The 15,931-nt window shown below is 62.5% G+C and overlaps 2 protein-coding genes across 3 annotated transcripts in view; both read left to right on the plus strand.

Moving 5' to 3' along the window:
- B4GALNT4 (beta-1,4-N-acetyl-galactosaminyltransferase 4) overlaps nt 1-3,059 on the plus strand; it is an 11,453-nt gene extending 8,394 nt beyond the window's left edge. Inside the window, exons 15-20 of the mRNA XM_023183530.1 lie at nt 580-863; nt 1,027-1,180; nt 1,291-1,363; nt 1,453-1,606; nt 1,972-2,098; nt 2,605-3,059. Of these exons, the coding sequence (XP_023039298.1) occupies nt 580-863; nt 1,027-1,180; nt 1,291-1,363; nt 1,453-1,606; nt 1,972-2,098; nt 2,605-2,728 (916 nt within the window). The 3' untranslated portion in view covers nt 2,729-3,059. The remainder of the gene's footprint in view (nt 1-579; nt 864-1,026; nt 1,181-1,290; nt 1,364-1,452; nt 1,607-1,971; nt 2,099-2,604) is intronic.
- A 7,443-nt stretch (nt 3,060-10,502) lies between these two features.
- Nucleotides 10,503-15,931, plus strand: part of PKP3 (plakophilin 3) — a 14,970-nt gene continuing 9,541 nt past the window's right edge. Inside the window, exons 1-5 of one of the 2 annotated variants that reach the window (XM_026447315.2) lie at nt 10,503-10,609; nt 12,161-12,356; nt 14,452-14,531; nt 14,658-15,283; nt 15,377-15,500. In XM_026447315.2, coding sequence (XP_026303100.1) covers nt 10,529-10,609; nt 12,161-12,356; nt 14,452-14,531; nt 14,658-15,283; nt 15,377-15,500 — 1,107 coding nt within the window. In that variant the 5' untranslated portion in view covers nt 10,503-10,528. Of the gene's footprint in view, nt 10,610-12,040; nt 12,357-14,451; nt 14,532-14,657; nt 15,284-15,376; nt 15,501-15,931 lie in introns of those variants that run through there. The other variant, XM_031933877.1, reaches the window with a different exon arrangement.

Below are 15,931 nucleotides of genomic sequence, written 5' to 3' on the forward strand. Positions count from 1 at the left end.
GGGGGGGGGGGGGGGGGCTTCTTAGAAGAGGTGACCGAGGGCCTGGAAGAGGAGTGGCTGGGAGGGCTGGGGCAAACATCGCAGGCAGGGGACTCCTCAGGACACAGGAGAGGAGACAGTGGCTGTGCCTGAGGAGGGGTCTGCTACACCCGTAGGAGGGGAAGATTGAAGGCCACAAATTTGAAACTGCTTAAGGTCCTAGAATGCCATAGAAGCTGTTTGAACCTTGTCCCATGGGCGGTGGCTAACTCCTGAAGGTTTCTGAGCAAGGGGGTAACAGGACAGCCGGACATATCATAAATGTCACCTGGGACGTGCGTGGTGGCCAGGAGGCCCGCGAGGGGGTGAGGATGGGCCTGGGCTCGCTGGTGTACCCCCAGTCCTGCCCGGACCCTGGAGGGGGTGGCTGGAAGGTGGACCTGCCTGCTGGGCCTGCCTGGAGGGGCAGGAGCTCTGCCGCGGAGCCCGCAGCCTCCCCCAACTCCAAGTCAGCTGAGTTTCTGTGGCCAGGGCGGCCCAGGGTTGCGGGTGGGGTGCAGGCTGGAAGCCTTCCTACCGGCTGACCACCCAGCCTTGCAGGCGCTTCGCGCTTCTGCGCATCGTGAACGTGGAGAAGCGCCGGGACTCGGCGCGAGGGAGTCGCTTCCTGCTGGAGCTGGAGCTGCAGGAGCGCGGGGGAGGCCGCCTGCGACTCTCCGAGTACGTCTTCCTGCGGCTGCCAGGAGCCCACGTGGGGGATGCAGACAGAGAAAGTCCCGAGCCCGCTCCCGCGGCCTCTGTGCGCCCCGATGGCCGCCCCGAGCTCTGCCGGCCACTGCGCCTGGCCTGGCGCCAGGACGTGATGGTTCACTTCATCGTGCCAGGTGCGCAGGACGGGCTCGGGGTCTCCGGGAGGCCTCGTGGGAGGAACGTGGACCCTAGTGACTAGGAAAGGGTGTGGGTGTCCGGGATGAGGTTTTTCGGAGCTGGGAGGCCCCAGCATAGAGTCAGGTCGGCTGAGCGCCCCGCCCCCCATTTCTCCTCCAGTGAAAAACCAGGCGCGGTGGGTGGCGCAGTTCCTGGCGGACATGGCAGCGCTGCACGCGCGCACCGGGGACTCACGTTTCAGCGTCGTCCTGGTGGATTTCGAGAGCGAGGATATGGACGTGGAGCGGGCCCTGCGTACCGCGCGCCTGCCCCGGTAACGGCTCCTACTTCCACCTGGGCGGACCCAGCGCACCTTTCCTCCCCGGGAGGTGGGTTTTCCTGACCCCACCCCCAGAGATCGTGCCTGTGACTCCTCCTCCCCAGGTACCAGTACCTGAGACGAACCGGGAACTTCGAGCGCTCCGCCGGGCTGCAGGCGGGAGTGGACGCGGTGGAGGTCCGAGGGCCAGATGGGGGTAGGGGAGCAAAACGGGGCGTATCCGGGGAGGAGCGGAGGGCGGGGCTCAGACCTCCCGCACCCCCCAGGACGCCAGCAGCATCGTGTTCCTCTGCGACCTGCACATCCACTTCCCACCCAACATCCTGGACGGCATCCGCAAGCACTGCGTGGAGGGCAGGCTGGCCTTCGCGCCCGTGGTCATGCGTCTGAGCTGCGGGAGCTCGCCCCGGGACCCCCACGGTGAGGCCCCAAGCGCCCCACCCTGTGATGGCAAGGTTCCCCCCAACCACCACGGTAACGTCCAGGAACCTGGGGCCTCTCAATCCCCAGGGGAGGCCTGGGAGTCCATCAGTGCTCCCCATAGAGCTCAGAGCCCCAGTCTCCTGGCACCAGCACACCCAGGGCCATGCCGGGGCCCCGGGGACCTCCTGCAGTATCCTGCGTTTATGCACCGTGCTCCAGGGTCATTACCGGGCACCGCCGGAAGCCCCATGGTGATGGGACCCTGCCCCTGAGGCCCTCCCGAGGTCTCCTAGCGGCCCTTTGCCGGGGAGGCCTTGCAGGACCTGGTCTGAAGGGCAGCACGCCTCACCCTCCCGCCCCAGGTTACTGGGAGGTGAACGGCTTTGGCCTTTTTGGGATCTACAAGTCGGACTTTGACCGGGTCGGAGGCATGAACACGGAAGAGTTCCGAGACCAGTGGGGGGGTGAAGACTGGGAGCTCCTGGACAGGTGACCGCCTCCCACTCCCCTGACCCCTGCGTCCTCCTCGGAATGAGGAAAATGGCACCCACATGCTGAGAGCACTCTACCCTTCCCTATCTTCCCAGTATCCTGTAGGCCCGGAGAGACCCCCTCCACCCTCATCACTCCTGAGACCCTGTCCCACCCCCAGGGTCCTGCAAGCTCAGGGACATCCCTGAACCAGCTCTGCCCCCTGATCCTGTAGGCCTTGGGTGGCCCTGAGTCCCCAACCTCCTACTACGGCCCTGGAGGCGCGAGGCAGCCCTGACACCCCCAGTCCCTGGACCAGGGTCCTGATCCCCTCTCTGCCCCCAGCCCCGGGGTCCCAACCTCCTCTCTGCCCCCGGTCCCGGGGTCCCGACCACCTCTCTCTCTTCCCCCTGCCCCGAGTCCTGATCACCTCTCCTCTCTCTGCCCCCGGGCCCGGGTCCCGACCACCTCTCTCTCTGCCCCCTGCCCCGAGTCCTGATCACCTCTCCTCTCTCTGCCCCCAGGGTCCTGCAGGCAGGGCTGGAGGTGGAGCGACTCCGGCTGCGGAACTTCTACCACCACTACCACTCCAAGAGGGGCATGTGGAGCGTCCGCAGCAGGAAGGGCTCTCACACGGGGGCGTCCTGAGGACGGGCAGCCCCTCCCAGCCCCGGTGGGAGTCTGGAGGCAGCTGCTGGGGGCTGGGCTTTGAGCTTGGTCCCGAAGGACCCGGCAGGGCTGGTCAGAGGGGCACAGCCACCGCCTGTGCCTGTCCCTCTCTGGCCCACTGGGCCCCGGCGTCGTGCCCCTCCCTGGAGAGGCAGCCTTCACAGCAGGTCAGGGCCTGGCCTTGGTCCCCACTCTGCGATGATTTCTGTGAAATTTTGCTGTAGCGATGACATTGTTTTCAGGATTTCCAAGAGTTCTGTCTGTTCTGTTTTTTATTCAGAATGAAATGAAATATTTTTTTTAGTTCTGACTTGTTCTCTGTGCCTGTTCTTTTGAGAGGTGGAGTCTTCACCACTGGGGGACCCTGAGCATGACCTCCTGACTTCCAGCTGCAGCCCTTCCAGACCCCAGCTTCTCCCACCCCTAAGACCACTTTCCCCTTCCTGCCTGTGAGGTTCGGTGCCTGGCCCTGTGGGGAGGGGGCCTCTGACTTCTTCCTCCCGCCCTGTGTCTATGGGGTCTGTGCCCGCTGATAACAGACATAGATAGCACAGGGCCCTCCCACACTGGGGCGAGGAATGAGCAGTCACCGCCACAGTGCCCCCATTCTGCCAACAGAATCGGGTGTCAGTCCCACCCCAGCCTCCTCTAGGGTGGAGGAGCTGTCTGCACCCAGGTGGGGCATGTCTTGTGCTGGGCCTGGGGGTGATCAGGCAAAACTTGGGGTTGCCGGAAACAGAAACCCAACTCAAGCCAGTGAAGCCATCATCGGGGGGCCTGTATGACTTTGGTACCTCCAAGGTCAGGGTCAGCAGGGCACCAGAGAAGGACTGACTCAGAGGCTGGCCAAAGCCCACTCCTGCCTTGTCTCCTCTCTGCCCGTGGGTCCAGCTCGGTCCTGGCCTGGGCTGGGTCACAGGAGGGAGGCTGTACTCTGCCAGGCACCAAGTGACCGTGTAAGTTCCTTATGGCTGCTGTAGCGAATTGGCACAAGTGTAGTGGCTTAAAAAAATTTATTACCTTACAGTTCTGGAGATAAAAAGTCCTAAAATTAAGCCTGGCACAGTGGCTCACGCCTGTAATCCCAGCACTTTGAGAGGCTGAAGCGGCCGGATCCCCAGACACAGTGGTGTGTACCTGTAGTCCCAGGTACTTGGAAGGTTGAGGCAGGAGGATCACCTGAGCCCGGGAGGTCAGGGCTGCAATGAGCTGTGATTGCACCACTGCACTCCAGCCTGGGTAACAGGGCAAGGCCCTGTCTCGGAAAAAAAAAGAAAAAAGGCCAACATTAGGGTGTCAGCAGGGCTGGTTCCTTCTGGAGACTTAGGTGTGAGTCTGTGTCCATGCCTTCTCCAGCTTCTCCAGGCCACCTGGATTTCAGCAGCTCGGCCTCTTCCTCTCTCTCACTTCCTCTCTCTCCCTGTCTCTCATCTCCTCCTGTGACTCTGACCCTGCTGCCTTCTCTTATAAGGCTCCCTGTGACTACACTGGGCCCTCCCAGCAAACCCACAGTGACCATCACATCCCTCACTGGGTCACATCTGCAAAGCCCTTTGCCGTGAAGGTAACAGTCACAGGTTCTGGGACTAGGATCTTACATTCTAACACGGGGGGGGGCGGGGCATGACAACAGCATCGATAAAACATCTGGTACACCGGCTGGCAGCAAGGGCAGCGGAGGGAAAGGAAGCCTGGGAAGGCAACGGCCCATGTGAGTGTGACTGCGTTTCTGAGCAGGGTGCTCAGAAAGACCAGGTCTGAGAAGGTGAAGGTGGCCGAGGACACAGGCGGGGGAGGGCAGGGTTCAGCGGCGGCCTTTGAAGAAATTTCTTAAAAATCAATGATAAAGCCGGGCATAGTGGCTCAAACCTGTAATCTCAGCACTTTGAAAGGCTGAGGCAGGAATGATGGCAGCAGTGGCCCATCTAGAATGGCCGCTGCCAAGATGCTGGCCTCAGCGAGGAGGCATGGCTGGGCCTCCCATTCCATGGGGCAGGCAGGAGCCCCGGCCTCCCGGGCACTGGGTTCATTTGCGTGCACCTCAACATTCCTGTGCTCTTTGGGGCCCAAGAAGCCCCCCGCAACTCACTGTAGGCTCGGAAGTACCTGCTCCTGCCCCCACTGCGGAGTCTGGCGCTCCCAGTAGCTGGAGCCAGGGCCCACAATCCGCTCCCAGAGGCATCCCCCTGGCATGGTTGCGAGTCGGGTGAGGGGGGTGCCCCAGGCTGCCCCTGAGTGTTGGAACTGCAGGGAGAACTCGCAGTGACATCGCCTCCCTGTGCCCCGGATGCCGGCCCGGGTACTGTGAGGGCCTAAAGCCTTCACCCCAGGCTGCAAGGAGATGGACAGGGCAGCAGGATGGCTGCAGGAGCAGCAGTGGCAGCAGTAGGTCCCCTGTGCCCCATGTCCCCAAGGCTGCCTACTGTGCCACCTCCACCCTCGCACAGCTGGGCAAGACCCACTCCCAGGCCTGGAGCCCCCACAGCCGCCTCAACCTCGCTTCCTGCCGTGTCCCAGGAGCCCATGAGCACCCGGCTGAAGGCACGGCCGGGATTCATGGAACCAGCCCTGGAAGCCTTGGGTTTATTTGTGCAGGGTGGGAGCACCGCAGGTGCAGCCACAGCCATCCAGGTTGCAGCAGTGGGCCCAGGCCTCCTGCTGGTCTTGGGGACCAGGGAAGACCCACTAACACCACAGACTTGGGGGTGTCCCTGCTCCTGGTACCCACTCGGATCTTGGAGTGGGGTTGGGACCAAGCCTGGGTGCTGCTGCAGCCCAGCCAGGTGTGCACCCTCAGAGCAGTGCTGACACACCAGTCCCCTGCCATCTCAGCCCCTCCAGACTTTGGGCACCAATGAGTGTGGGAGGGAGGCCAAGATGGGGCTGGGGGCAGCTCAGTGCTGGCCTGTGGGCACCCCTTGGCACAAGCGGCCTGGGCACCATGGGTGGCAGTGGGAGGCAGACAGGCTCCTGGGAGGCAAGAGGCAAGTCCCTGGTGAGGCTCCACCTTCAAGCCAGGGTGGGCCTGAAGGCTGGGGGCCAGGCTGACACTCCCGAGGACCAGAGTGGGGACTTGTGGTGCCTTTTCCGGGCCCACCCATGGCTGCCCATGAACCAGTAGGCACGAATTTCCTCCCCTCTGAGGCCCAGGAAAGCCCCAGGTTCAGCCAGAGTGGAGAAGAGGACAGAGGGACGACAGGACGACCAGCTGCAGAAAGGAGCGCCCCTCTCTAGGGCCTCCTCTCTGCTGAGAGCTGCAGGCATTGGGTTGACCAACTGCAGAGAGGAGCCACTTACTCCCAGCCTCCTCTCTGCTGAGAGCCTCTGAGCTGTTCTAACACTCAATAAAGCTCCTTTTTGTCTTGCTCACCCTCCACTTGTCTGTGTACCTCATTCTTCCTGGACACAGGACAAGAACTTGGGCAAAGGTGCTCCCAGCCACAGAGGTTTCCGGTCAGAATAGCAACACCCCAAATATCCCATAGCATTTTGGGGGGCTCGTCTGGGATCTGTGGAAGGGTGAGCAAAAGTGGATCTTCTCTTTCTGTCCTTTCTTTGTGGTTCCTAAACTCCACAACAGCTAAAATGAAAGAAAAATACCAGGCCTCTGTCAATCAGTTAAAAGTGACGACTAGTCTCCAAGTGCCAGACTCAACACATGGGGGCCAGGCTTGCTGGGGAGGACACTGTCAAGCTCCCATCACCCTCAGGTGTTGGGAATGTTGGCTTTGTTCCAACCCAGTTTTCCTTCATGGAAGTCCGGCTGTCACGTGGGACCAGAAGGAGGTCCTAGAGCAACTGGGGGTATCTGGCTGAGGTTACCCCTTGGTGTTATCCAAAGGCCCCTGGACTGACTCCAGTCCCAGGCCTCCCATGAGGGTGTTGGCACGAGGACCTCCACTCTTCCCTATCGTTCTTTTCTTCCTTTCTTTTGTGACTGTCATGGTTCCTATCTCTTCTTTATGTACGATGTTAAATGTTAAGGATGTTGTTGCAAACCAGAAACATTACTGGGTAGAATGAGCATTTGGCTAAGTCATCAAAACTATAAAATGGAAGGTTAAGAATAGCACAGATGAAGCTAAGTGTGCCTCGGTATCTGTATATAAATTTGTGGCAAAAATGTTCTTGTCATTTCCTTGGTTGCCAACTTGGTGCCAAACACCTTGAGACCCAAAAGAGAAGCATGGTCTCAGGAAGGAAGCTTTTCTGTAAACGTGAGGGCCAGTGGTCTGAGGCCTCGTGTGTGCAGGCTTTCTTTGCTTTGCAGGGTAACTTGGACCTTTACCTCTGTTGTAGGATGGATCCAGCCCTCCTAGTGGCTGTCTCAGGAGAGGCTATAAGAGGCAATCCCAGGGAAACAGAGAAGCAAACCCCAGAGGCACCTCCAGTGGAGGAATCAAACCCTCCGCTCCTCCCTATCCAGGTTCTCTCTCAATCTTTCCCCAGCCTAGAAATCCTCATTTCAGGCAGTTCCCAGTCAAATTAAGGGAGATCTTGGCAAGTTTTTAGATGGCCCTGACAGATAAATACAGGCTTTCCAGAACTTAACCCAAGTATTTGAGCTCTCTTGGAAGGATGTCATGTTACTTCTGAATCAAACCCTGACCACTTCTGAAAAGCAGGCCACCCCGCAACTGGCAGAGCATTTGGGGGATGAGCTGTATATCTTACATAGGGCCAGGGAAGAGGAAACGCTTTATCCAATTGGAAAAATAGCAGTACCATTGGAGGACCCTAAATGAGACCTCAGTGATAAAATGGGAAAATGGAGGATGAAACACTTTCAGATGTGATACTGGAGGGCTTGTGAGGGACTGGGGCTGGGCCTCTCATTGCACCGGGCTGGAGGGCTCGTGAGGGAATGGGACTGGGCCTCTCGACTGCACCGGGCTGTCCGTGGTAGAGCAGGGATTGGCCCCACTGCCTTCCCGGGGGATGGCAGCGGCCTTGGTGAAGGGTGCCTCTCTGTCTCCTGATTCAGTCAATGAACAGCTGGTCCTAGGGGATAAGGGGATGAGTTTATTGCACAGGCAGCCCCTGATGTCAGGGAACATATAATAGGGAAGCAAAAGCGGGAATGGGCTGTGGGAACAGATGGTACTTTGCGGGCATCCTGGGAGGGGCAACCTTGGTTTTTTGCAGTGGGGACTGGGAGGAAGTCCAGGAAAAAGAGGGAAGGCAGAAGCTCTAATAGCCGCCCTGTGGGCTCATGGACCCCAGAATCCCTGGATACACCTGTGATGGCTGCAAATGTGTTGGGCCAGGGCCCTTCAGGAGGCTTTCCAGACCGTGCAGGGAGGAGGGCCCTTCAGGAAGCTTTCCAGACCGTGCAGGGAGGAGGGCCCTTCAGGAGGGTTTCCAGACAGTGCAGGGAGGAGGGCCCTTCAGGAGGGTTTCCAGACAGTGCAGGGAGGCCACCTTGGCCCTGTCCTGTTTGCCTTGGGTACCACTGGAGGACAGACTGTCCCTGGAGATGTGGGTTGCCAGACCTAGGGCCGGTCTCCCAAATGGTACAGCAGGACTGATTGGTTCCCAGGCTCCTCTCCCCAGCTCCAGTCGTCCAGACCACCGCTGCCCATCAGGAGCCCCAGGGATTCTGGGGGATTCAGGAGCCCCAGGGACTCTGGAGGAGGATGGACCACCTCCCAGACTCCAGAGCAGGCCTTTCAGTTCTCCTCTCCAATCTGGGCCCCCCTCCCCATCTCTTGGCACAACTGTGAGTGGCATCTCAGGACTCCTTCCTCCACCATGTCAGGAATCAACATAGTCTTGTGAATACGGGGAGCTTTTCTGTGGAGGGTTTAACGCTTTTTCCTTTCAAAAGGCACCTTCTTAGGCCAGGCCCCCAGTTCCTGGGACTTCCTTCCTCCCCCTTGTTTGAGGAGGACCTGGCCCCACAGCTCCACCTGTTTATAACAGAAAAGCAGCAGAGAAGCTGCCGTCACCTGTTAGTAGCTGCAATTTGGTGAGGGACACTTGGGACTAATTTAATGGGTCCCTACACTCTCCTGAGGCCAGACTCCAGGAGAGCCCCCAGGAGACATGCCACCCGTCTCGGACATATGCGCCCTTCCCCAGAGCAGAGCCGGGGGCAAAGGAAGAGCCCGGGACTCATCTGATGAACAAGTGGATGGACGGATGGACAGACTGACCAACAGGGTGGCAGCGGATGGGGTGTGTGCAGACGAAAGGTGTCCCCCCAAGAGCCTACTGGGGCCGTACCCCTCAGCTACCTTCCATGCCAAGGACCAAGGCCAGAGACCTCAGAGCTGCCCACCCACAGGCCCAGGGCAGGGGCAGGGGCCACACTCCGTAGGGTGAGGGGTGGTGCCCATAGGCAGCAGGGTAGGCTCTGTGGAGGGACTGGGCCCTGGGCTGGACTTGGCTGGAGCCCAGGTCGGAAGGTTTGCAAGCGTGGGCGCCAACAGGAAGCGCCAGGACGCTTGCCTCTGGGTGAGCTGTGCCCCCACACTGGGTCCATCAACCACCAAGGGGCCCCCCAATGCACTCCCCACCCCGCCGCTGCAGGCGGTGGGACCTGAGGCAGCCTCCCAAGCCTCTCTGTGCACCAGCACACTCCTGAACTCGGTTTTGACTACTATTTTGCTTCCAACGTCCTCACACCTTTCTCCCCAGATCCTCCCCCTTCTGCTCCTTAAGACTCCCACCCCATCCCCCTCCACCCAGGCAGGCTCTGCCCTGTAGGTTTGTGCCTGTGCCCTCCCACAACTCCAGGCATGCACCTGACAGCTCCGCCCCCGACCTGGGCCCAGCCCACCTTCTCTGTGAGTGCCTCCCATGCCCTCCACGCTGAGCCCACCACACCCCGAAGCCCTCCTGCGCCCTCTCCCACCCCCTCTTGGGAGGTGATTGACAGGCCACCTGCCACCTGGGATCCATCTAAGAGCAGTGCTCACTTACCCTTGGAGGCCCTCACGTTCCGGGTTCTCAACCTGATTGTGCACCCAGAGCGACCTGAGGCTACATGCAGATTCCAGGCCCCACAGACAACCGCCTCCTCCAGGAAGCCCACCGCCTCCTCCAGGAAGCACACCGCCTCCTCCAGGAAGCACACCGCCAAGCCCTCGTCCAGGGCTCCTGTGCCAGGAACTGGCTCCAGGGAGAGTGAGACACTCGGGGCTGGTCACAGGGGTCAGATAAGACTCCTCTGAGCCTGGGGCTGGAAGCTGCAGCGGTGGTCTAGCAGGCATCGCCATCCCTCTGGCCTGGCTGCAGTGAGGGAAGGTGCACCCCAGATTCCTGGCTTTGCCAAAACTGTGCTGGCAGGGACCACACATCCTCAGGGAGGCGCCGCAGCTCTGGGGGGACACCCACAGCCCTCTCTGCCAAGGGGAGGAGGGAAGGTCGGCAGAGCTGGCCCTGAGGGCCCTGCAGGCCACCGGGCACCAGCGTTCCCATCACAGCTCCAGCCGCACGGAGCCCCTCCACTGAGCCCTCTTGTGAGCCCTTCGGCCTGACCGGGCTGCAGAGGCCCTCCAGGCTGGCTTCCCCTGTCACGCGGCCCCGCCTGGCCTCTGCAGGGCCCCAGGTGGGCCTGGGGTGGACCTGGATGCAGGGCGGGGCCCAGTCCATGCCAGGCACATACCTCCAGGCCCGCTCTGTGCCGCACAAACTTGTCTCCCAGGATTTTTCCACACGAAACCCGTCTCCCAGGGAATCAGCCAGTCTGATGAGCTGGGCGTTCCCACCCCGCCCTCCGGGGCCCCCACAGTCCTGTCCCACCGCAGAGGCTGCCCCGCACGCGCCAGGCCAGGGATGGAGCCCAGGACACCTCAGCTGTCAGCAGTGGCCTCTGGGATGAGCTGGGAGGCTGGCGGGATCCGGACCACGGGCAGGGTAGGTCTCCCACCCCTGCCCCACCACCCCCACCCCACCTGGTGGCCCAGCCCAGGCCTCGCCTGTCCTTTCAGTGGGCCCTCCCCTCCCCCTTTAGCCCCCAACGCTGATTTCCGACTCCCACCTCTAGCTTCCTCCCCCTCAGCACTGACTTCACCCTCAATGCTGCTTCCTAACCCCGGCTCCACCCTCACTGCGGGGCAAGGGTACGCCCTAGAGAAGAGCCCAGAGCCCAGGTCCAGGGTCCAGGGAGAAGCAGCGGCTGTCAGATGAGCTAGTGAGAGCCCAGGGTTGTCACAGATGTTCAGCTCCCACCCCCAGCCCTCCTAGGCTTATCCCCACCCCCCATCCACCAGGGTCCTGTCCCAGAGGCCAGAGGGTCTCAGAACCTGCCTGCTGGCTCCACTGGCTGTGGTGCTCGAAGGAGACCTTCTGGGCACAAGCCCTGCTTGGTCTGGGCCTCCCTCGCCGCCCCACCCCCACCCTCGCTCCCTCTCCATCCCGGCCTCTGCTCTCCCAGACCCCCTGGTTCTTCCCCGCACACCGCTCCTGCCCCAGCCTGGCATGCGCTGACAGGAGTGGGGGCCCCTCTGAGTCAACCCCCTGGGGCAGCCCCGCCCCCCTGCACCCTGACTCATGTGCTGGGAACGGCCTCTCACCCCAGGGCCTGGGGGGCCGGAGCGGTGGTGCCAGGGTCCCAGAAGCCAGAGAGGGTCAAGTCAGCCCTTTGGAGGCCTCTGTGGGGAGTGAGGGGGTCCTGAGGGTGAGTCCCAGGGTCTGCAGGCCTCGAGGCAGGGCCGGTCCATCCACATGCTTCCTGGTGGGCAGGGGGCTCTCTGAGTTCCAAGCACCAGGGCCTCCATGGAGTCCGGTTGGACCCTAAAGCTCCGTCCCTCCATCCTGTGTCCTGACCCCTGGCACTGACCCCTGGCCCCCCACAGTGTCTCCTGCCAACCCCTTCCTAGGCCTCACCCCCGCCTCACCAGCAAGGCTGGGCTACGTGGAGGCTGTCTGGTCCTTGGAAGTACCTCGGGCCCTAGACCCCCCAGGGAGTGGGACACCCTCCCCTTCATGCTGGGGGTGGCAGGACATAGCCCCCCTCAGGCCCTCTGCCCTTCCCTGACACTCAGGACACAGAGGGCCCCTCTGTCCCAGCCCCACGACAAAGGGCCCGGTCCGGCCTTTACAGGCTGAGAACAAGAAGGACCCAGGCCCCCGTGGCCCTGTCGTGGGATGGGAGAAAAGGAGGCAGGAGGCCAGGCTGGGACCTGGGGCCATGCAGGGCCTGTTCTTCCGCCCAAATTCCACCTTAAGCAGGCGGCGGCCCCTCCCTCCCACCTGGCCAGGTGTCCCCGCCCCCAGCTGTGCTCAGGGCTGGGCAGGCGTCTGTCTCCAGGCGGCTCTGGGTGAGGCTGGCGGGGCGGGGACTTCAGGGAGAGGGCCTGGAGGGACAGGACGTGAAGATAGTCGAGTTTGGAGGCGGCCGCCAGGCCCAGGCCGGGTGGACCTGCCGCCATGCAGGATGGTAACTTCCTGCTGTCGGCCCTGCAGCCTGAGGCCGGTGTGTGCTCCCTGGCGCTGCCCTCTGACCTGCAGCTGGACCGCCGGGGCGCCGAGGGGCCGGAGGCCGAGCGGCTGCGGGCAGCCCGCGTCCAAGAGCAGGTCCGTGCCCGCCTCTTGCAGCTGGGACAGCAGCCGCGGCACAACGGGGCCGCTGAGCCGGAGCCTGAGGCCGAGACTGCCAGAGGTAGGCCAAGGCACAAGGCAGGTGCCGGGCGGAGGGGACCGCGGGGGACGATGGTGGCGGAGAGAGATGTCTGCGGGTGGAGGTGGTAGGGCGAGGGCAGAGGCCTCAGTGAGGCTGGCTCCTGACTCACCAGGCCTCACACTGAGTCACGCACCCCGCCCCAACGGGCGTGGGGAGAAGCCATGGGTGGGGCTCCCCATCTAAGCAGGGACCCTCGGGTCCTCCAGAGACAGAGCCTGGCCGGGCCCCCCCTGTGTCCTCAGCCTAGAGCCTCCCCTGTGGGGGATGACAGGGAAGGCTGGCACATGGCAGGCAGGCCAGGCCCCTCAATCGGCAAACCCGGAACACGCACGCGACTGCCCCAGAAGCACAGGCTCACACAAGGTCTCAGGGACACACAGACACCCACGCTTCTCCCACACCTCATGGGAATGAGCAGAACAGGAAAGCGGGGAGAGGTGTGGGGGGGCTGGGAAGTCCTGGAGGAAAGCCAGGCCTGTCTGGACCAGGGGCTCCCTGAGGAATTAGAGGGGAGGGCCCCACTGGAGTGACCCAGATTTCTCTGTGGGAACAGCAGGTGGAGGAGCACCCCTCGGTGCCAGCCAGACCCACCTGTGGTGGAATCCTGGCCCCACTCATGCGAGTGCATGTGCATGCATGTGAGTGTGAGTGACAGGAGCACACAGATGCTGTGGGTTGAGGGCAGTGGTTCTAGAATGTCATTTCCTCCTTCGCCAGCTACAGCAACAGGGATTAAGGTCAGACAGTAAGAGGAACCTCCCAGAATGCCAGGGACCCAGATGCCAGTTCATCATGGTGTTTAGAGGGGACCCCCAGGAATGGTCTCCAGCTACTGGCCGGGGGGAAGTGAAGGTCGCCCAGCGGAGGGGCCGGCCCGGCAGCCTGGACTGTGGGGTCCTCCCTCCAGGGGCCTCAGCCTTGCTGGTGACCAAGTCGGGTGCCCAGGGGTCATGGGGTGGAGGACGGTGAGGGAAGGGTTAATTACCACCCTGGCTACCCTGCCAATTAGAGGGGGGTGGATTATAATTGCGGGGTGGGGGTGAGGTCCCCAGGCTGGGGCGTGCCCCCACTCCGGGCTGGGCCTCACGAGCGTCAGAGAGGTAACAGCCCCGGCCCAGAAGCCCCATTAACCAGGGTGAGTCTGGGGCCCCTGCTATGGGGGTGTCCCCAACAGAGCATCCAGCTCTGGGCAGAGTTGTGGGAGGGCCACGGCCCCCTTCCCTGTACCCCACACTGAGCCCCTCAGCCAGGTCGCTCTGCTGGGCCTTCTCATGCCCCCCCATCAGCCCGTCCTCTCTGCACCCACCCACGAGTCCATCCCTCTCCCCACTCACCATCCACCTGCGGGACCCTCCGTTGTCGCCGGCTCTCCCACCCCTCCGTCCACCACTCTGTCCGTCCTTCCAACAGTCACAGCAGCCCTCCCATCCTCCTCCTGCCTGTCTCTCCATCCACCCTCCGCCCTCCACCCGCTGCCCACCCGCCTGTCTGTCCACTCACTGTGGAGTCGGGCTGACGCAGCTGCCCTTGGCGTGTGTGTGGCTGGACGGGGTGGGTGTGGCCCCTGCCTCGGGCTCTGCCGGGTGGGAAAGAGCGCTGCAACAGGGCATACTGGTCCAGGGAGACAGTGTCACTCTCCTGTGACTGGGCACAGAGGATATTTGGGCACAGGAGGGGCTCAAAAGGAGTCAGTGTGAGTCGGGGCAGGCCAGGCTGGCTTCCTGGAGGAGGAAGCTGGGTGCTGTACCATGGCAGGGATTGGAGAGCTGATGTCTGAGTCCCTGGCACATTCCTCCAGGCGACCAGGAGGTCAGTGGGTGAGCGCATCTGCCTTCTTGGGCAGAGGAGGCACAGCTGGGGGGTGGGCTGTGGAAGGTGGACCACCAGGGCTGACACGTGAGGAGACCCGGCCATGGCAGGAATGGGAGGCCCTGGCCCCGAAGCCCCTGGCCTCCCTGCCCTGGATTGGAGGCTGCTCCTGGGGTCGCGAATAGCGATGGAGTGGTGGGGAGGGGGCAGGAGGCCAGGGCTTTGCTGTGTGGCAGAGCTGGGCTGCCACCGTCCCTCTCCGCAGGCACATCCAGGGGGCAGTACCACACCCTGCAGTCTGGCTTCAGCTCTCGCTCTCAGGGCCTGAGTGGGGACAAGACCTCGGTGAGCAATGGGCCCAGCCCGAGGGGGACGATCTGAGCTCTGCAGTTCGGAGAGGGGGAGGCTCTGCGGCAGGGCTGGACACAGGTGAGCCCAGGCACGTCCTCACCGCCCCCTCTCGACCCACAGGGCTTCCGGCCCATCGCCAAGCCAGCCTACAGCCCAGCCTCCTGGTCCTCCCGCTCCGCCGTAGACCTGAGCTGCAGTCGGAGGCTGAGTTCCGCCCACAACGGGGGCAGCGCCTTTGGGGCCGCTGGGTACGGGGGTGCCCAGCCCACCCCTCCCATGCCCGCCAGGCCTGTGTCCTTCCACGAGCGCAGTGGGGTTGGCAGCCGGGCCGACTATGACACACTATCCCTGCGCTCGCTGCGGCTGGGGGCCGGGGGCCTGGACGACCGCTACAGCGTGGTGTCTGAGCAGCTGGAGCCTGCGGCCACCTCCACCTACAGGGCCTTTGCCTACGAGCGCCAGGCCAGCTCCAGCGCGAGCCGGGCAGGGGGGCTGGACTGGCCCGAGGCCACTGAGGTTTCCCCAAGCCGGACCATCCGTGCCCCTGCCATGCGGACCCTGCAGCGATTCCAGAGCAGCCACCGGAGCCGCGGGGTAGGTGGGGCAGTGCCGGGGGCCGTCCTGGAGCCTGTGGCCCGAGCGCCATCTGTGCGCAGCCTCAGCCTGGCTGACTCAGGCCACCTGCCGGACGTGCGTGAGTTCAACAGCTATTGTGGCCACCGAACCCTGCAGAGACTCAGCAGCGGGTGAGCGTGTGGGCCTGGCACAGGGAGGGGGCTTCTGCCACGGGCCCAGCCTGAACCCAAAGTTAGCCTGACCCTTGACCCCTGGCTCCGCAGTTTTGATGACATTGACCTGCCCTCAGCAGTCAAGTACCTCATGGCTTCAGACCCCAACCTGCAGGTGCTGGGAGCGGCCTACATCCAGCACAAGTGCTACAGCGATGCAGCAGCCAAGAAGCAGGTGACCACCTGACCACCCACTCACTGCCCCGGTGACCTCCCTCAGGGCCCCACCACCTCCCACTGACCTCTGCTCACTGACGACCCCTCATGGTCCCCAAGCTGACCAGGCAGACCCCACCGTGTCCAGAGCCCCCTCAGCACAGGAAGAGCAGGAGGGTACAATTTGGATACACGTGCATCACCTGCATACATCTGCATACACCTGCGTTACCTCCGTACGCCCGCAAACACCACCTCCATACACCCGCATACACCTGCATCATCTCCGTACACCCAAAACACCTGCGTCACCTCCATACAACCGTATACACCTGCATCGCCTCTGTACACCCAAAACACCTGCATCACCTCCATACACCCGTATACACCTGCATCGCCTCTGTACACCCAAAACACCTGCGTCACCTCCATACACCCGTATACATCTGC

This window comes from Piliocolobus tephrosceles, chromosome 13 (assembly GCF_002776525.5).
Source record: "Piliocolobus tephrosceles isolate RC106 chromosome 13, ASM277652v3, whole genome shotgun sequence".
Taxonomy (NCBI): domain Eukaryota; kingdom Metazoa; phylum Chordata; class Mammalia; order Primates; family Cercopithecidae; genus Piliocolobus; species Piliocolobus tephrosceles.